This window comes from Oryza brachyantha, chromosome 1 (genome assembly GCF_000231095.2).
Source record: "Oryza brachyantha chromosome 1, ObraRS2, whole genome shotgun sequence".
NCBI lineage: Eukaryota > Viridiplantae > Streptophyta > Magnoliopsida > Poales > Poaceae > Oryza > Oryza brachyantha.
Genome location: NC_023163.2, coordinates 20,861,424 through 20,882,724, shown reverse-complemented (window position 1 = coordinate 20,882,724; position 21,301 = coordinate 20,861,424). Strand labels below are relative to the sequence as shown.

At 38.1% G+C, this 21,301-nt stretch overlaps 3 protein-coding genes across 3 annotated transcripts; 2 read left to right on the top strand and 1 right to left on the bottom strand.

Annotated features, from left to right (window-relative positions):
* Positions 1 to 1,452: 1,452 nt before the first annotated feature.
* LOC102706143 (transcription factor-like protein DPB) lies at positions 1,453 to 5,490 on the top strand. The gene is made up of 10 exons (XM_015832806.2): positions 1,453 to 1,603; positions 1,698 to 1,816; positions 2,468 to 2,511; positions 3,257 to 3,310; positions 3,417 to 3,557; positions 3,641 to 3,709; positions 3,808 to 3,903; positions 4,471 to 4,541; positions 4,621 to 4,707; positions 5,022 to 5,490. Exons 1-10 carry the CDS (start codon positions 1,497 to 1,499, stop codon positions 5,035 to 5,037), a joined length of 804 nt encoding a protein of 267 aa, XP_015688292.1. The 5' UTR covers positions 1,453 to 1,496; the 3' UTR covers positions 5,038 to 5,490.
* An 11-nt stretch (positions 5,491 to 5,501) lies between these two features.
* LOC102705858 (30S ribosomal protein S20, chloroplastic) lies at positions 5,502 to 7,444 on the bottom strand. Its single transcript, XM_006644452.3, has 3 exons — positions 7,233 to 7,444; positions 6,954 to 7,141; positions 5,502 to 6,058 (listed from the first exon to the last, which is right to left on the bottom strand). The coding sequence occupies exons 1-3, from the start codon at positions 7,378 to 7,380 to the stop codon at positions 5,822 to 5,824; spliced, it is 573 nt and encodes a 190-aa protein (XP_006644515.1). The 5' UTR covers positions 7,381 to 7,444; the 3' UTR covers positions 5,502 to 5,821.
* A 1,049-nt stretch (positions 7,445 to 8,493) lies between these two features.
* Positions 8,494 to 20,547, top strand: LOC102705576 (two pore calcium channel protein 1). The gene is made up of 23 exons (XM_040523729.1): positions 8,494 to 9,046; positions 9,928 to 10,071; positions 10,176 to 10,283; positions 10,488 to 10,583; positions 11,136 to 11,245; positions 11,540 to 11,600; positions 12,060 to 12,226; positions 12,315 to 12,420; positions 12,543 to 12,620; positions 13,099 to 13,160; positions 14,240 to 14,312; positions 14,806 to 14,871; positions 15,209 to 15,352; positions 15,702 to 15,759; positions 16,329 to 16,436; positions 16,956 to 17,019; positions 17,968 to 18,136; positions 18,478 to 18,542; positions 18,669 to 18,759; positions 19,147 to 19,233; positions 19,469 to 19,540; positions 20,027 to 20,067; positions 20,145 to 20,547. Exons 1-23 carry the CDS (start codon positions 8,852 to 8,854, stop codon positions 20,230 to 20,232), a joined length of 2,253 nt encoding a protein of 750 aa, XP_040379663.1. The 5' UTR covers positions 8,494 to 8,851; the 3' UTR covers positions 20,233 to 20,547.
* The last annotated feature ends 754 nt before the right edge of the window (positions 20,548 to 21,301 follow it).

Genomic DNA, 21,301 nt, shown 5'->3' with positions numbered 1-21,301 from the left:
TTATATATTTTTAATTAAGATAAATGGTTAAACATAACAAAAATCAATGCCGTCAAACAAAGAAACCGAAAAAGTATTTCCTCTAATTTTTTTATGCCGTTGACTTTTTGATGATTTGATCTACGTTAGACCCTTCGTCTTATTCAATAAATTTATATAATTATTGACTACTTTATTATGCTTTGATTTATTACTAAAAATAACTTTAAGTATGATTTATAATTTTATATATTTGGACAAAATTTTTGAATAAGACGAATGATCAAATATAAATAAAAAAGTCAACGATGTTAAATAAAAACCCGAAGAGAGTAGTATTATCTCTATAACACGCTCTGGTATGTGCTATTGTTATGGCGAGATTGCTGGACTTCACTTTGAAATCAAGGGCATTTAAGCTATACAACTAACAAATCATAATGAATCAGAGCGCGCTAAAAAAACTCGTTGCGACCTCGTTGTTGTTGTGAAAGTGCAAATTCATGACAATCACTTTGCTCGATAAATCTCACATAGATTCTTTTAAGTAGAGTTTATATATAGTATTTGAATTTACATTTTGTGTATGAGTGCGTCTGTTCAGCACATATTTACGAACATTTCACAATATGCCTAAGTCATCCAAGGAAGGTATGCAGTTTTGGATATCGATACAGTGTTCAAAATGCAACCGTAGCCATTATTCGCTCAAATTATATCTGTAACACACAGTACAATTTTAGTGTTTTTTAAAGCACTTTGGAAGGTAATTATAAAAAGGTTCTTGTACGTAAAGTTTTAGATTTTTCTTGGAAGCTGAACGAGTGAACGGCATCCTTATTTGTCCTAGCAAATTTGTCTCTCCCTTTACTGCCCCTTCTCGTAACTTTTTTCCCTTTATTTAGTCGCTCATCTTTTGTTTTTCTACGATATATTTATAAATAAAAAATAATTTATAAATATTTTTTTATATACATGTTTTTAGCTATATAAAGGTAAATGTTGACAATAAACTACGATAAAAATTTCAAAATCAATTTTAAATTTAATGGTAAAATTTTTAATTTTTATCTTATAAACATAAACAACGCAAGTGTTACCTTTTTGACAGTCATATGTTGGTTTGCTGTTAGAATACACGTGATTGAGCAACTTTGCCCTTTGAATTGTTTAGAGTTGAAAAACAAATAATATCTGTATTAAATATTGCAGGGTTAGAAATGAGTGAATAGTTATAGGTATATAATAGAGAAAGATTTAAATAAGAGATGATTAATATAACAAGTAGTACTTTAGGATAATAATTATTTGCTATTAATTTGAATTATACAAAGACTAATATTTCAGGACCGAGATAGCAAGAAAGATTTTTGGGGGACAAACAAATCAACACAGTGAAAAAGCCCGATTTACTCTGGTAAAAGAAAAACCCCCCACCTACCTTTACGGCTTTACCCCCTTTTACCCCTTTGGGCCCCTCCTCGAAACCGCCCACACATCCGACTATCCGAACAGCAATGGCGCCTGCCTGCGGCGACGCCGCCGCCGCGGCTGCCTCCGTCGCGCCAGGCCTGGGCAGCCTGCTCATTCGCGACGCCGCCAGGCTCCCTCCACTCCCCGAACGGTACCCGCCATTCTGGTCTTGTACTTCCGATTCCTTCCCCATTTCCCAGGTGAGGGGATTTTTTTTTTTTTAATTCGGTTTCTCCTTCACGCAGCGGCGGCGGCGGCAATGCGGCAGAGAGGGAGGCGGGCGGTGCGAACAGGAACGGGAGGAAGGAGAAGGCCGGGGCGCAGAGGATCACCGGGTGGGGGCTCCGTGAGTTCAGCAAGATAGGTAAGTCAGATGACGCGCATGCCAAAACGCTCATGAACCCGCAGTGGTCAATTCGAGTTTTTATGTTACATTTGTGTTGGTGGCACTGCTGGGGATGCAGCCCAGTACTACCGTTTTGTACACGAAACAGATTGCGCGATTCGATGTTTAGCATGGTGCTATTGGATTTAGTGCGTGGGGTGTCACCTTGACCTTGAGCCATAGGGAGAACCGATGATTAAACAAGTCCTGTCTGGTGGCAGTTGCTACCCTACTATTTTGAATTTTAGACAGCGCTGGAATGATAGTGTCAGACTGCGCACTTGTGGAAAACCTTGGCTATTGTTGTGTGGTTGGCATTGTTTGCGTTATGGAGCGCACTATGCCAGCATTGCTCAACTTGATGGTATGCCAGCATTTTGAGCACACCATGTAGAGTAATACGATATGAGAACTGATTTTACAGATCATGCTTATACGGCAGTCACTACCCACTGCATTTAGTTAATAGAATTGCTAGGATATCTGAGGTTGTGTTGGTAGAAATTTTGTGAGGGTGCAGATCTGTAATGGATCTGTTTTACCAGTTAAAAGTAGATGCTATCTTGCCATGATGTGAACGAAAGTGCTATCCTGGTTGCGATTTCATGAGCATCTGACTTCATTTTGCAGTTTCTAAGAAAGTTGAAGCCAAAGGAAGAACCACATATAATGAGGTATTCCATTTTCCATACATAATTCCTGAGCTAACATGGTGTGATGCATTACTTTTGGAGGTTCATGGTCAGAACATTAGTAAAATCATTCTGAATTTACTGTGCTTTAGATTACACTTCAAACATCCAACGATGAAGTTTATACAAGATCAGGAGAGTTTATGATAAGAACATCCCAAATAGGCAAATACTGAGTGCAAAACTATTATCCTTTCCTGCTATCTAAACTATCTGAATTCCCGCACAACTTGAGTGGAGATGGATTAAAGTTGAATTGAAAGTAGAATTGTATTTAATATACAACTATTGCTTATATTTCTATAAATACAGCTGTATTTTGTATACATGGATAGCAATCAATCCACACCATAATAATATGGGCCACCATGATCAATAGCACATATATTTCTTTTTTCCTATTAATGTGGTAATTTCCAGTCTTGAGAGGAAACGTGGCGGTTCCTTTTATCCTTTTCTTACTGATATATACTACTCTCTCCGTTCTATATTATAAGACCTGTTGGGTTTGCCTAGATTCATCCATGTATCAATACATATGTTTTATATATGTGTCTAGATTCATTAGCACAAATATGAATCTAGGCAAGGTCAGAAAATCTTATAATATGGAATGGAGGGAATAGATGCCAAAGGTAGAACACATTTATGTTTAACAATGATTTATTTCCTCCCCTTTAAAGGTTGCAAGTTACCTCATTCCTCAATTTGTTATTGCCTATTCTAGGTTGCCGATGAGATTTTTGCAGAGCTAAAGTCCATTACACATAATGGTCTGGAGGTTTGTTCATGCTATTTTCATACTATTTATTTGTATACGATTGAGCTGTGTATGTGCTTTACAGGAACAAATGTTGAGCTAATACAAAATAATGTTGTCTCTGTAGTTCGATGAGAAAAATATTAGGCGGAGAGTATATGATGCTTTCAATGTGCTCATTGCAATTCGTGTTATTGCAAAAGATAAGAAGGAGATTAAGTGGATGGGCCTTACTAATTACAGATACGAAAAGATACAGAAGTTGGAGGTCAGTTGCTCTTACATTGAAGGTTAGATTGAAAATAATCAATCATGAAAATTATTTGATTTCTACCATGTTCTATTTTAAAGGAAGTTCACAAAGAACTCATCACCAGGATCAAGAACAAGAAGAAGCTTCTCCAGGAAATTGAAAAGCAGGTAAGTTTGATTGCAAACATATCAACCGTTTTGTTTGATTTCACATTAACGTGGTGCAGTTGATTATTTCCTGATGTTTCTTTCTTGTTTATTTCAAGTTTGATGGCCTTCAAAATATTAAATTACGCAACCAGGCACTACAAAGATCAGCAGAAAGTGCTAATGGCATTTGCCTTCCATTCTTATTGATCAAGGTAGTTGTTCTCACTTGACAACAGTGGAGAATTCCTTGAACTCAGCCACCTACAACTAACTCCTACGGCCTACCATATGGCTGTGCCTATTATACCTCTACCAATTCTGTAGACTACAGTTGCTAGTGTGTATTGACTCAGTGTTCCTAAAACCATGAAAACTGCGGTGATTATCGCGCCTACCGCTGTGGTGTGGTAGCTGTAATACTGCGGTAACCGCCCTAAATTCAAATAAAATTTGAAAATAATTTTAATTTTTTATTAAATTTGGTGTGGTTTTGCACTGTTCAACCGTGGTTTTTGCTCCTGCCACTGGGATGCGGTAACAGTGCACTCCATGGTTTTGGGAACCCTGTAGTGACTACGCTAGATTATATACATATCCTATTCCAATGCTAGGAAATAGTCTTGTACTTGCAAACTTACAGTCATTTTTATGTAATCGTATAAAAGAAATGCTGATTGATACAAAGGTTGCAAGGAAAAGAAATCTGTACAAATGCATCATATGATATTGGCAAGATGGGTCAGGACGGTTTATTTATTGACTTATTTACCTTCGAGCAGACCTCCAGAAAAGCAAGGGTGGAAATTGAGATTTCAGAAGATTCAAAGTTTGCACGGTTTGACTTCAATGGGTATGTTTTTATGTGCTACTTATCTCCCCATCCTAGCAGGTCTTTCTCCTAACTGAATGCCTGCAACTCTACTTTTCAGTGCACCATTCACCATGCATGATGATGTCTCAATCCTTGAAGCCATCAGGAGTAACAGCATAGGAAGAATTGGCCTCTCCATTCTCCCGTAAGAGGCACAAGAATATGACAAATCAACTAAATTGTCAAAATTGGCAGTGCCAGTTTCTTTTGCACAGCTATGTATAGTTATAGCGTACCTTTCAGTATTAAAACTCGATGTAGTTTATAGAACGGTCCCTCAGGCTTTAAGCAGATATGGCCTGCGAATTTTGCCTCTTTTTTGTGCCTAGCAGGTGAGTCTGGAAATAGTTGTTTCTTATATGAGCTGCTATGTATAAACTCGATAGCCGTTTGGCCCGTTTCAATTCGAAGCTCGTGTACAATCTCTGTTTGTGGCTCATGGTGTTTAGTTGTTGGCAGGTCGTCGTGCATTTAGAAGCATTCACTGTGCAAATGAAGCTCGGCACTTGTCATCAGCTCGAAGCCCCAATCTCGCGTTATCATCGTCAATTAATCATACACTAATGACTTTGTTTTGCGTGAGCAAATTTGATTAGCTTGTTTTAGCCCAAAAGAACTCTCTCTAGAGTAGAGAAGATGTGTGCCATGCTATTGGAATAAACTGATCTGCATGCCGTGCTTGACCTGTCCTGCGAGCTGCAGGGCAAAGAGTCGCAGATAACATTGCTCATGTTTAGGAGCGCAGCATCGCAGGAGTATAATAACAGAATAGGAATTACTGCATATATCAGTAAGGCTTCGTGCTTACTGTAGTCACAGATGAAGTCCGCATTCCTTTTTATAAAATTCAAACCTGTCCATTGAGCATCGCTGAAAGTCTGAAACTACTTCTGAAGAACATCTCATTATTTGCACAAATCAGTGGGCAGTAGTGCAAAAAAACCCTTAACACTGAGTGAATTACTTTGAGCTTTGAAGACATCTTCACCATAGAAAGAAAATATATTTCAATTTGGAATTTTACAACAGTGATGTGATCATGTGAAGGAAAACAGAAGTGGGAGGGAAGCACTGGCCCAACTCTATGTAAACGTTTCCAGTACTGGGCAAGCACATGTACACAGAACATGGACTAGAGGTATACACATCAGAGTATAACAAACTATTTAGTTCCTTAAACAACATGTGAATGCCCAAAATTGGCAAGACACGCCGAAAATGAATCTGCTGCGAATTCGTAATGACCATTTGTCAATAAACTAGGTGGTAGCAGCAGGTTCAGCATTTGGAACATACCAACCACGGAGTATCTCAATGGCCTTCTTCCTCCTTGCAAGAATGGACTTGCGATGATTACCAGTATTCCTGTGCATGGCGCCAACCTTCACTGTCTTGTCAATGGCTTTGTATGCCTCAGAAATCCATTTCTCTATTTGAATGATATCTTCAGGTGTTGCATCAGGTTTCTTCCGCAGCTTTTCCAGGGCTTTCAAAACCTAATCAAGTAACGAGGATTATAATCACAAAAAGGAAAAAAAAAAAGAAGGCTTATGGTATTTGATATCCACAAAAAGAGCTTATGATATTGAATGCTGCATAAAAATGTAACTGTTTTTAGAGGAAATGAACTTTTCTTATTTCTGTAGCTGGTAAGGCTATCAGAGATCCATTAGATCGCAAAATAACTATGGTTCACACAAAATAATAACTGTGAAATCAAATTCAATCTAGTAGTTTTCTCCTTTGAGATGAAAATTTTACTATATCTGCAATAATTCAAAAGAGTGGTGCCTTTCAAAATCACATTCACTCTATTTTTTTAGTTTGACATTGGACATTACATCAATTCATCTACATTCCCAAGAAGAAAGCAACCCTGGAAATGTATTTCAAAGGGAATGAATAAAACATATGTTATGTTGGAGTGTATAAAGTGAATTGTTAGCCCTTCCCTATCAGTTTAGGCTTTTAGGTGCAACTGGCTGGTGCATGCAACTTAACATGATATCAGAGCCAAAGGTCTCAAGTTTGAATCATGGCTGGCGCACAATTAATTAAATTAATTGCAACCCACTCCAATATTCCACGATTGAGTATCAGCTTAGCTTTTAGGTGCAACAGTCACATGCAACTTAGCATGTTACATGGTCATAAATCCTAAACCCCAACCCACCACTCAAATCAACTTCTCAAGCTCCTCAATCCATAACACGGGATGATTGACGTACTAATATCGAGTCGTAGCTAATTACGCATAATTTCCCACTCTCTCTGCACAGTGCACCGTGCAATGTGCTGCTCAAAACATTCGCCTTGGTAACAGTGGGTGGAAATACTGGAGAACTCCTGAATCATAAGCAATGAGGAAGGAAAGCACCGCCGTTTGTGTACCTTCTTCATCCTGGTGCGCATCTCGGCCTTGCGGGCATGGTTGCGGATGCGGTGCCGGTCGTTCTGCCGCTCCCTCTTCTTGACCGAGTCCGGCCGCTTCCCGGTCTTGGTCGCCTCGCAGACCACCTCGAGTCCCCTCCTCCTCGACCTCCCCGACGCCGACGCCGTCGCCCATGCCCCGAAGCCACCTGAACAAGGCATTCGCATCGCATCCCCGATGAATAACTAAGAGCAAAGGAAAAGAACACCTTTCTCGAGGGGGGAGAGAGAGAGCTGTACCGATGGGGAAGGCGGCGTAGGAGGCGGAGAGGCGGGCACGCGGGGAGAAGGCGCGGAGGGAGAGAGACGCGGGGGCTGTCCGGGCAGGGAAAGGGAGGGAGGCGGAGAGGGAGGAGAGGGAGAAGAGCGGCGAGGTGGCAGTCGCCATGGCTGCGGCGTGGAGGAGTGAGCTCGAGTAGCGCAGCGCCACCTCGTGCCTGCGGCGATGATGTTATCTTATCCGGGACGAGCCGGAGCCGGAGCTCGGAGCCTGGTGCGCCGGCTCGGGTCAGTCGGGTGGGCCAGGCGACCTAAAATGATTTGTCTCATAATTTTCTCTCTAATTATACGATTAATATTTTGTTTTATCTACGTTTAACTGTCAGATTTTTATTGATTTGATGCGATGTTTTTGAGAACTAAACAGAGCCATGTGAAGGCGGAATATTTATTTACGCTAAACAACCATACATAAACATTGCATTTATAAATTAATTTTCATAATAATTTATTTACTGGTTTTTGATTTTAGATCGCTAAGATCATATACATAAGTATTTTATTTATAAATTATTTTTCGTTTGTACATATGTTATTTGGCTTTTAAAAAAACCAAATAATGTGGGTGAGAATAGAAGGATTTGGTTGGGTTTCTTAAAATAAATCTATTGAAGAAAGGTTGAAGCATGGAAATACAAGAGGAAACATGGAAGCCGGGATCGAATGAGAGAATGCTCTGAGAGAGAAAAAAAATACTGGTCACACTCAATATTATATTACAAAATGTCTCTATCGCCCCTAGCTTGAATACACTAGAAAAGAGAAAAAAAAAGATAAATACTAGCATTGTACGTACTTCCTATTGCGCATGAAGTTTTGAGCTTTACTGCATGTTTGGAAGTAGATAAGTAATTTTCATTTTTATGTAATGCCCCTTCTATCATATCAAGTGTTTTTTTTATCATCACTGCATAAAAATTCTGTTATATTGTAGAATTTTTAAACTATCAAATATTTATCTTGTCGGCTTACCCTTCGTATTTTTTTTGTCCGGCTCTGTCAATGCACATACTCAAGAAAAAGAAAGAAAGAGTACCAAAAAAAAAAATCCAGAGTGAGCATCAGGCAGATGCGACGTCATTCTTCCCCCCGCGCCGTCTGCTCCACCCACGCGGACAAGATGCAAACATCATGATCCATCGTCCCATCCGTACCGAAAGCCACACCGTTCGCCACGATCCTTTCCCCCCGGCCAAACACCAGCCACCAGTGCTTGCCAATCAGGACTCCAGGACCACCAGGACACACCCTCCACAACGCCCGGTCCTCGCGGTGGTGTGCCGGCCGTCACCCCCTGTCCGCTGTTCGCCGTGCCCGCTGCAATCCGCCACGGCGCGCCACTGGATTTCCGACGTGCATCGAGCGCGCGCGCGCGCGCGCCAGAGCTGCCTGGAACGTGGCCGACGACAACCGGCGGTGGTGGTTTGATTTTGATTTTGCGAAGCACGTTGCCTTCGAATTTGTTTAACCCCCCACACCCCCACTTCGCACACACACGCTCCCTGTAAACTAATCCGCTTCCGCTTCCGCTCGCGCTTTCCAGATCTCTCCCTGCGCTTCCGCTCGAGGGAGAGGGAGAGATGAGGGAGGCGGAGGCGCCTCTGATCGCCGAGGCGGCGGGGCAGCACAGGTCCCGCGGCTCCGGGTCGTCCGCCGGCACCGGCAGCCACACCAGCGGCGGCGGCGGCGGGAGGGCCTCGAGGCAGTACAACCGCCGCTCGGACGCCCTCGCCTACGGCGACCGGTACCAGAAGGCGGCCGCCCTCGTCGACCTCGTCGGTTCCTTACTCTCTGCTCCCACCCAGCTTTCTCACGAGTTCTCCAATAGTCCAATACCTCCCTCCTCTGCCGTGTGTGTCGTTCGTTACTCGTTACGGGAAGCGCGACGCTGCTCGCTGTGGGATGCTGTTTGTGAATTGCGGTGATCGTGTTCACTGTGGGGTCGTAGGGACTAGGGGTGGTTTGCGCTGGCGTCTGGCGAGCGAGGTGGGTGTAGGAGCGGTGTTTGATGGATTGTCTGCATGAGCCCGGCATGCTTACGTTACGTGGCGCTGAGCTATGGGTGGTCGAGGTAGTCGTTTGTACTACGTAACTCTGTATGGAGTGGCAGGATAAAGCCAAGGCCACATTTAGGCGCCAATGCCAGAATTAGGTGTGGTTTCAGTTGCTAAACGTATAAAGTTGTTTGAGTTGCGTTGTTTTTGATGTTTAGTGTAGATGTTAGCTTAATAACATGTTCTTCAACTTTCGTGAGTGGTATCTGTTGAATCATGCAAAAAAATGATAAGCATGCATGTATCCGAGTTTTTTCCTGTGTAAGCTGACGTTTTATCATGACTATTGTGGCACTTTTGTTTGAAGTTTCGCTCACTAATTAGTGCCATAAAAATGAAGCTATTCGTCGACACTCTTAGCTGTAGGACTCACAGTAGTAAATTCCATTTTGTATTGGAAGGCTACTAGGGAATTGTCGAATCTTCCCTTGAGAGTTGGGATCCAGTTGTCAGATTATGTGTTGCAAAACCCTTATTTCCAAAGGAATATGTGCTGGTGTTTTTTTAATGATGTGAAACGCGGTTGTGCATTTGTGTTTTGCAATGTTGTTGTTGTTGTTGTTTTTTGATGTACTGGAAAGTTAATTGCTATTGATTTGCAGGCAGAAGATGGTGTTGGTATCCCTGAGGATGTCTTGAATGACACAAGGTTTGAGAGGGCTATGAGATTCTATTTTGTGTATCTCCGGTTGGATTGGCTGTGGTCACTTAACCTATTTGCTTTGATTCTCTTGAATTTTCTTGAGGTCAGTTCTGAAAGTGGAATCTACCTATTACCTTGTAAGAGAGAGTAGCCAAAAAAGGCAATTTCATTATGGTAATATTTTGAGTTGTTTGTTTTGCATTTCAGAAGCCTCTCTGGTGCCGAGGATATGCTCAACATGCTTGTGATCAAAGGGATCTTTACTTTCTTGGGGAATTGCCATACTTAAACAAAACTGAATCTCTTATATATGAGGTAAGGCTTTCTCCATAATAGTAGGGTTTTTATATTCTCTCAAAACCTTAGTTGCATAATAGTAGGCTTTCTCCATAATAGTAGGGCTTTCTCCATAATGATAATCCGCATAGCTGTTTTAAAGAATGTGTACTGGTCTGTATTGAGGACTTAAAACAATAATCTGATATATTGATGTGTACTTTCTTTTGTTTTAAATTTCAGGGGCTTACACTTGTTATTCTTGTAATGGATATCTTCTATCCACTGTCGTATGAAGGTTTAAATATATTCTGGAAGAACACTATTAATAAATTAAAGGTAACATATCTTCTTCCAAAATAGATGTTTATTTGTACAAATAAGTGAATAACAAGAATAGCTTACTTGATTGTTTCTATGTGTCCAAGTTAAACAAAAACATGTAACTGCAAACAAAATAATGGATAATTTGGATATATTTGGGCCTACTGAGATACAATACATTTGGAGGGATATTTAACCATGCACAAATTTCACAACTTTACATAAAGTAACTTCATGTTTTTTTTTCATATGAGCTATAGTTAATTGTTTAAGTTTTGTTAAATTTGCTAGTTATATTCATAGTTCGGTCACTTTTGACTGGACTAGGCCCTTTCAACTTTGGCAATTTTGATACGGTTTGCCTTCAAGCTAATTAAACTAATCTTGTTTTAACTAGACTGCTCATTATGCTAAGTGTGTCCATTTTTTGTTTCTACACTGCAAACAAACTTTAATTTTTGGTGTTTTTTTAGTAAATTAAGCAGCTGTTTCACTCTTAAAGAAAGTGTATCTTTCTTGTTGCCTCACTAACTATGGTCCATCCATGTTTTTTGCTTTACCTTGTAGGTTCTTCTTCTCTTCATCTTAGCATGTGACATACTGTTGTTTGCATTTAGTCCTCAACCTTTCAGAGTAGCTCCCTACATCCGTGTCTTGTTTCTAATAATGACTATCAGGTATTTTTTATCTGCTCAAAACTACACCTTGTGCTGCTAGCTTTCTGAATACAGTAGGAAGGCTCCTAACTGAATCAGTTAATAAATAATATAAATAGAATGTGGACTCCTGGAGTTTTTTCATACTTTATACCAAAGAGAGCAACAAACACAGGCATATAATACAATCTCAATTAGTTGGCACATAAGCTGAACTGATCCTCTGTTCTATTATTAAGAAAATATACATGTCAATGTTAGCAAAGAAATATCATTTTTGTTTGACAGATGTATTAAATGTTCTTTATGTAACAGGGAACTGCGAATGTGTGCTGTTACACTGGTTGGTATGGTTGGAACATATCTTAATGTTTTGGTAAGGCTTTAGTAATTATGCAAAATTACTGTACTTCTAGCACTGTAAGACAAGATTAACAAATTCACTTTAGAATGATAGAAACTTTTGCTGATGCTTGATAGTACTGTGGACCTTCATTAATCATCATCTGATGGTATTGAGTAAATGTTTTGTGTTGCATGTATCGAAGTTGTGGGTACCAAAGCCTTTGTAGGTTTATGTAGGCTGGGAGGGAGGGAGGGATTGTTATATTCTGATGTTTTCATTTTTTCCTTCTGCTCTTTCTGCTTCCCAAGAACTGGGCCAGTTTGCAACCATATTTTTTGTCCTCGACTCCTCGTTACTGAAATACATCTCAGTAAATTTATTTTTTCCATACATATTTTGTGGATATGTATGTTCATATTCATGTTTGCATTAGCACACGTTATGTGTTCAGTTTTGACATATATCTTTTGGGTCACTTGCATTATATAGGCCCTTTCACTGCTGTTCCTTGTATTTGCAAGCTGGCTAGCTTACGTAACATTTGAGGACACACTGCAAGGAAAGACCCTTTTTTCTTCATATGGTGCCACACTATACCAGATGTTTGTTCTTTTCACCACCTCCAATAATCCTGATGTATGGGTTCCTGCTTATAAGTAAGAAGGGATCATTATTCCTGAAAATTTTATGATAGTTCCTGCAGATTACATGCATACAAGTTAACCTTGTACATCTTTTGAACAGGAGCTCTCGTTGGTACTCGCTATTTTTTGTTGTCTACGTACTTTTGGGAGTTTACTTCCTAACAAATTTAATTCTCGCTGTCATTTATGATAGCTTTAAGGAACAGGTAGATCCTCACTTGTGTCCTAATTTACATGATTATCACCATATTTTTTCTTCTATGAATTCTGATGTATTCTTATTGTTCTTCCCATAGAATTCTAACATGGTATAGTTTCTGTGATCTAGCTAGCAAAGCAAGTTTCTCAGGCAGACTTTATAAGGAAAAGCATACTAGAGAAGGCATTTGGTCTTATTGATGTCAATGTAAGTGTTCTGTTTTTTATAAGTTGTCCTGGAAACTAATGTACCATATTTCATCAAAGCATTTTAGTGCATATATTTTGTTGTTTATGTTTTCCTCAACTAATGCACCATAGTTTAACAAAAAGTACTTTAGTAAGATTCATATAAATTTTAGTATGGCTTTGGCATTTAAGTTATCCTTCACCAGAGTATAATTCAGTCAATTCAGTATTCAGTTGGGATCATTTTAAATGTTCAAATCATCAAATAATGAACACTAGCCCATCTGTGCAAGGGGTAATAAGGCTAATGTTGTAGATCCTATATTAGGGAAAATGAGTTAGCAATGAATCATGTTACTGAAGAAGTAATGTGTTATTGTCCTGCTCCTATTGAGAGGATATGGAGGTGCCTTTAGCTGTGTTACACTGCTGTTATTCATGAGTGGTACTTACAGTTAGCTGCTGATATCCTTTTCTTCCCTGTCTGTGTGCATCAGGGTCAGGGTTATCTCAACAAAGAGCAGTGCCTATCATTACTAGATGAGCTCAACAAATACAGGTAACAAAAATGCCCTCTTACATTATACTGTTTCAGAGCTGCTTATTACATTTTGGAGTGATTTTAAGGTCCTTGAGGAAGTGCCACACTTTTTAGGTTTAAATTGGTGCTATCTTCTGGTACCTCAACACTGGGAAGGTACCAAGATGTACCAAAGATGTACATTAAAAAGTGCCCTACCTCCTGGTACATCATCTGACCGTAAATGAACTCTACCTTTTTATGTTTGGGTGGTAAGTTTGTTTTCACACTCACCATTGTGGAGATGGTCGTCCATTTCTTGAAGAAATCAAGATCAGTATCTGTTATGCATGAAAGCAGTTCTCAAACCTAAGCAAACTTGAGATCCTCCAGGGAACATGCCGAAGATGCTGAAGGAATCCAAGCCAACCCAGGTCCTGAAAAAATATGTCCATGCCAAGGGTATAAGAAGCTTCTAATCAGCCCCTCTTTGTGCAAGCTTGTGTGCTTGACGCTAGCTGTGAAAGTAGTTTATCCATTGTGGAAGTTTCCACACTATCCTTGCATAAACAGTATTAAGTTATGTCCCTGAAAAGGTTTGCTAACTCAAGAAATGGTCAGCAATAAAAATGAAACAAAATAGTAACTTGACTGCCTTTGGAAGATGGACACCCATACCAGTGTCTAGAGCCAAAGCTCTGCTTTTAGATGATGAACTAGTACTTGAATACTCATTTGAAGACACCATCACGGGGTGGCTGTTTTGATCTATGAGACTCTGACAATCACTTACTGTTGCAAATTACATAATTTCACCTGTGCTTCATTATTTTGACATTATTAACTCATTTCAGAAGACAGAACTGATTTTGTAAAAAATGGCAAGTTGGTAGCTAAAACATGGTTCTAACAATTGCAGCATATCATGCTGTGTGATTTTCAGTTTTGCACTTATTGGTTCTAGCAAGTGTAATGACTTTTAAGTTGGTTTGCTTATATCATAGCATGGTAGGGAATCCCTAAGTTAATGACGTTAGATGTAATCCTTGTATTTCATCAAGTTCCTGCTAGATCCTGGAGCAGTTACTGGTGTCATATAACGGTGTCTCCTTTTGTAGATCCTTACCGAAAACTTCAAGGGAAGATTTTGAATTAATTTTTGCCGAGCTTGATCAGAGTGGTGATTTCAAGGTATGTGCTCTTCTTTTCTTCTTATCTTAGTAGGCATGTTTTAGATTTAATAACTCTTGAAGCATGTAGTTTGCTTTAACCTATGGAAGTAAAGAAGGCCTTAATCGTACTACTGTGTACTCCAGCTAGTAGTACAATGTCAGCAACTTCCCTTTCTGTATGCTCATGTATAATAGTTAGTGCAGAAATTATTCTCAGAATCTCAATCTTTGAGTTGCTGTTGGATTTACTGAAAATTTTGGATTTATGGACATCCGACAATATTTGCGAACATATGCACTCCTGACTCCTACATATTCATCCCTGACTCCTACAAGTGTTGAGAATGTTCATAACAAAAACACTTATAATAAGCTGGTAGTAATTTAACACCTTTACCATTTTCTGAAATTAAATAGTCCTCAGTGTGGTCTTAAGTTTGAACTTAGCGTTTATCCTTAGCTGATGACCTGCATGTTAGGGTATATACATCTCATTCATTTATCTTTTCCAGGTTACCTCTGAAGAATTTGCTACACTGTGCAATACAATTGCAATAAAATTCCAGAAAGAACCACCGGTATGTTCTACTTCTTTTGGTGTTCATAATTCTCTCTTGTTTATCATGAAAACTATACCCCTTCAGTATAAAATAAATGCCCTTTATTTGACTTTGCACAGACCAATGCAAAAGTTTGTCTGTTTATTGTTACTTTTAGCAAAGGTTGAAGGAAATATTTTATGGAAATATGCCTTTGCAATTCTCTTGTTTACACAATATGAATACTACAGCTGCAAATGTATCAATGGCCAAAGATTTGAGAATTGATTATAAGGATGTAAATGTTACATCGATGTTGTACTGTTTGCAACAACTTTGTACCTTGTTTGACCTAATGTTGTACATATCTTTTCAGCCATCCTGTCTCGAGAAGTATCCTTCTTTCTATCATTCAGAACTTTGTGAACGGTTGAAATCTTTTGTGAGGAGCAGACTGTTTGAGTATATTGTTGTTTTTGTTCTTCTGATGAACCTAGTCGCTGTCATTATTGAAACAACGGTATGGCAGCATCATTCTCTAATTTTATGTTTTATTTTTTTATTAAGTTTGGAGCCAAAATTTGTACTTTAGCAGCATTCGATTTCTGTTGCAACATTGTCTAAGAATACCTACATCATATTTTTTATTTACCATAAAACACTGAATTACATGGCAGCATAAGCAGCCTAGTATGTTATATTTGCAACAATTCATTGATTAACACAATTGTGTAATCTAATTTATTTTTACATAGAAAATTTTGTCAGGAAGGAAATATGCATTCATTTTCGAACCAATATTTGAAATGATTAAACTCACAAACTGACTGTAAAAATCATATGTAACCTCTGGCATATGATCTTTGCAGCTTGATATACAAAACAGCTCCTCACAGAAAGCGTGGCAAGAAGTTGAGTTTGTCTTTGGTAAGCATGATGTGGTGAACTTTGTTCCAATTTTGGAAGCAGTATGTTTATTATCTCTGATAAATTTCATATTTGGCATATTATCTTGTGTTTCCAAATTAAAGTTAGCCCCTGAAGATTTATGCCATTCAAAATATAATCTGTCCTAAACTGTAGTACTCTGTTATTCTTAATTTTGTTGAAAGGGTATAATGTATTTTTCCTGTTCTGTTGCTGCAGTAGTTTGGGGGTTGATACAGAGTTACATATGATTGCAATGGCCTTAAGTTTATGTACTAGCTCTATTTAGAAGTGTATGTTATTTCAGAAAGCATTCAGTCTAACTTCTTTCACTTTGACTACTAATATATAAGTCTGCTAGTATAGGTCGTTTCAAGTTGACAGTTAGATTTGTAGTTTCTTGAACTTTCATGATTATATTCAGAAGAAAATAATTTCTCCAGTTCTGTAAGGTGCATAGCACAATATTGCAGAGCACTGATACTATAATGTAACTATACGTTTCTCCGCTAAAAAAATGTTTCTTCCCTTCTCTTCATGTATGTTAACAAAAATCTATAATGTTGCAGGATGGATTTATGTTATAGAGATGGCACTCAAAATTTTTTCATTAGGATTTGGTGCTTATTGGATGGAAGGTCAAAACAAGTTTGATTTTGTGATTACTTGGACTATATGTAAGTTTCATCACACTTTCTTTATTTGAGATGATTTTAATCACACTTCTATGTATTTGCTTGTTTTCTTCCATTGATACATTTCACCTTGCATTGTAAAGAAAAATTATACATTGATCAATAGATGAATCTAGGGATAGCTATATCGTCTTATAATATGAAACTGAGGTAGTGCTATATTAATAATTGGTATGCACATTCATGGTTACTGAAAGTAATGGAGTATAATCGATTTTTCTCTGGTCAATATTGGATGTATATAACTTCAAACTCACGTGTCCTTCCCAAGAAAATAGTACTGGTCATGCCAAATGCATTTTGTTGTTTCAAACATTGTCTACCAAGGAGAACTGCATATGCTTGTCCATGCATTTCTTTTGCTGAAAATAAGTACTGCTGTATGATTTAACTACCTTATTTCATATGAATAACCTAATATTTGGAGAAAAAATAGTAACTTTTGCACAATAAATCTTCTACTCAGTAACTTATGCCATCTGACATCTCATTTTGTTGCAGTTATTGGAGAGGCTCTAACATTTGGCTTCCCATCAAAGCTTTCTTTTCTTTCAAATGGGGAATGGTAATTTCACTGTTTTGGATTCATTACTTTCCAAATTTTAGTCAAAGTCATCATAAGTACACCAAGATGTGCATAAATCTTTTTAGGGACAATTGCAAATTTGCCACTGGTTTGAAACGTTATTGCAAAACTATCACTAGAAAATTACAAAAATACCACTAGAACTGTCATTTGGGTGACATCCTTGCAATTTAGGAAAAACCAGCGGCAAATTTGCAAATGCCCCATCTTCTTAATATGCATCATGCTCTTTAATTCCTGAAACTAAAAATACATCCATGTGCTATGTATAGAACAGGTATTAACTATTAAGGTCAAAACCCAGTTCTAAAACGCTGTCTAATTAATCAAATTACGAAAAGCTTCCTAACATGATGGTTATTTAGGAATTATGTACTGAAATTCCCATTGAACAAAAGAAACTGCAACATGAAATGTCATGTTGGGCTATATGGGGTGTTGAATCAGACTGCATTTTAAAAGTGTTGGAGTGTATAAAGTGAATTGCCCGTCTTTCCCTATCAGCTTAGTTTTTAGGTGCAATTGGTTGGTGCATGCAACTTAACATGGTATCAGAGTCAGAGGTCTCGAGTTCGAATCCTGGCTGGCGTGCAATTAAATAAAATAATTGCAGCGCCCACTCCAATATTCTACGCTTGAGACTTGAGGGGGTCTCGCGTGAGGGGGAGTGTTGGAGTGTATAAAGTGAATTGCCCATCTTTCTCTATCAACTTAGGCTTTTAGGTGCAACTGGCTGCAACTTAACAAAAATGTGTCATGAGCTGTACTATTTCAAATTGCTAATTTAGCATTACATCACTTGAACAAGTGCTGTGTGTATCACTGCTGACAGAGTTATCTGGGAGCTATTTCTTGTTGCTTGCTCTAACAGTCCTGCTGGCTTCTGCAAAATATATTATTTATTTTCATATGCTTTTTACTTGGCAGGATTCGGTACCTTCTTCTTGGAAGGATGCTACGCTTAACAAGAATTCTGTTGCAAGTCCAGCGTTTCAGAGCTTTTGTTGCGACATTCTTTACTCTGATGTCTAGCTTGATGCCATATTTGGGGATTGTATTCTGCACCCTTTGCATTTACTGCTCCCTTGGTTTGCAGGTTGGAATAAACTATAAGTTCAATGGATAAAACAGTTCACCCAATAGCTTAAAACTTTTGGGAAAACACAAACATTTCTTCTCATTCTCCACCGCTTCCCCTCACACACACTCTTGACAAAGATTCTAGTTCACTTTGTTTACTGGTCACAGCAATCTGTTACTGACACTAGTGATTAGAGTTTTTTTTCCTTTGTTCTCAGATTGCCCAATTACTAATTACTATTGTTATGTGTGCTTTTCCTGTTCTAAACTGCACATCGTTGCTGTCTAAACATCGTTAGCACTTTTCACATCTCAATTATTGTCATGAGATGATAATTGAGGGTCTTCAATTTGCAGATATTTGGGGGCATTGTGTATGCAGGAAACCCAACACTGGAAGGAACCGCTCTTTTCGATAATGAGTATGCTTTTGTCCTTATTTCACTGTTTAGATTTCTAGAGCGCTCTGGTCCAGTAACTTCACTACAATATAGCCTTGTAATACATTTGTTCACAAAGTTCTCACATTTTTACCTTGACATGGTCAGCTATCTTCTTTTTAACTTCAATGACTATCCAAGTGGTATGGTAACTCTGTTCAATTTGTTAGTCATGGGCAATTGGCAAGCATGGATGGAGGTAAGAATATGGCAGCCATACTTGCTCTCAATCACGCTGCTTCTATGCACCGATCTTTTTTATATATTTTGAGGGGTGGGAGGGTGCTCAGGGTGGTACTTATGCCTGTCTATTTTACTGTATTAAAATGTGCAGTTAAGATCCGTGAGTTTAAAAGCTTATCCTGCAGATGTTAAGAAGTACTTCTACACAATAGAGAGTATTAATGAAGATCATCTTTTGACTCCTACATTTATATTCTTATAAAGTTAGCTCAATGATCTTGATAGCTTCCCTACAAGAATTCAAAGAAAATCTGCCTCAAAGTCTTGAACGACTTATTTTATTTGCTGCCTTCATTTCCTTATCTTTGTTCTTTTGAACATAAGCTTACTTTTCTTTTTCCAGAGCTACATGCAATTGACTGGAAGTTCTTGGAGTCTGATTTATTTTGTCAGCTTTTACCTCATTTCAGTATTACTTCTGCTTAATCTGGTATGACAATAAAGAGTTTTTCAGTTTTTGTTCAAGCAGTGACATTTAACTTTTACCAAAATGCAGTGGCATTCATGGTATAAATTTTCTAACATGCATAATACTATTGTTTTATGATATATGTGTGCATTGTTAGAAACTTATTGACAAGTGGACATTCCTATTATCCTATTTTTGATTTTAGACGTTTATTTGTTCATTGGATTAATTGTGTTTTATCCTTTTTCTTTCTCAGATTGTGGCATTTGTGTTGGAGGCATTTTTTGCTGAGATGGAATTGGAGAAAGATGGAGAAGCTGATATCCAGGTTAGAACCATGTTTGTGCTGAAGCCCGAAAGTAAATTATCTTTACCTGTATTTAGAAAATCACTTGAATCCAGAAATTAACTGGGCATTGCTGGTAGCCCAGTACTGTCCTTTGACGACCTTTATTTACAATACACTACAATCACATAATTATTTAAGCACGAAACCAAACCTTGCTATTGTTGCCTTACGTGAGTTTGAGCATCTGAGGGAGGTTGTGGCTAGTGTTTGGTACTCTGGTCTGTAGTCACACTTTCCGAGCTTTTTGTAGTTTCTGACTTTCTGTTATATCAGTATCAAGAATTTGGCATTACTAGCTTCGTTTCCTCAAATTGTGGAGTATAGAACATACATGTTTTTCCTTCACACGCTTTCCAGTTAAATCTATTATCATTTAATTTCGTTATGCCCCACTAATTTATCCAATAAAGCTGTTATCTGGATTGAAATATCTAGTTTTTTGAGGGCATAAGTTCGTCCCTGCAGGATTCTACTTTGGAAGGAAGAAGCAGACGGCGAGCTGTGCGGTAATAAACAAAAAAAAAATATTGTTATGGCATGATAACATATTGTTGCAGCATTTCTTACCATAGCTGTGGTGCAGTGTGAGGTCAAAGGGCACCATGGTCGACATTCTTCTGCACCATATGTTGAGCAATGAACTTGATGGATCTCAAAACTGTGACCAGTAAATTATATTCATGGTACTACTCTTCTCTTCACTCCAATGGCAAACCTTGTATAATTAAGTTAATGGATACTCCCTCTGTTTCATATTATAAGATGTTTTGTCACTATTAAGATTCATCCATGAATCAATAGATATGTTTTATAGTGTGTCTAGATTCATTACTCCACATAGATGTAGAGAGCACCAGGTAATGCGAAACGGAGGCACTACATGTTATGGAAATGCCAGGAACCATTTTTAATATTTCTAATGCATATACCATGTGACCGTGTACTGATATCCTTTTACTCAGATATATCATGATAGGTAATTAATACTCCATCCATTCTAAAATATAAGTTGTATTAGCTTTTTATATAGTTTTCAATGCTATACTTTGATTATTCATTATTTCATAATATACTATCAACAAGTATGATTTAACATCGCATGAAAATATTTTCAAATAAGAATCTAATGAAACCACTCGTATGACACTAACTACAAATATTTTTAGTTTACTTATTAGTAAAATTTTGAAATGTCAGACTTTCTTGAAAATAAGGATGCCTTATATTATAGAAAGGAGGGACAACTACTTTATTAGATTAGTCACATCATTTGATTACTTGCTTTCTATGGCTTGATGCTGCTTGTAGCATGATTTATTTATGTAATTCGGTCTTTTAGATTTTTGTCATGCAAGGAAGAAAACAAAAAAGAAGTAATGATAGTTACCAGTTCCTGAGCATGAAGTGATGTTTTGTTACGTACAAGTGCAAGGAATTTTGGAGAGCAGTTAGAAATGGTCTCCGTATTTCATATTTTCATTTTCAAGGAGAACATTGAATGTGCTTTATTTTTTCTGCCCAAAAAGATGTCTTTTCATAGGATAAAAAAGTGCTAATGGCTATGGCGATTTTACCTATCGTTTCAGCCAAAATAGTACGCATTTGCCTTGCTAAATGTGTTTTGTAGCGAGCTGTGTATTTACTCAATTTTAACGAATGCTTTCTGCATATACTTGTATAGTTCCATGGTATACCTGTTGGTCTCGTTGGCCCATAGGAATTATAAGCTGGTATCAGAGT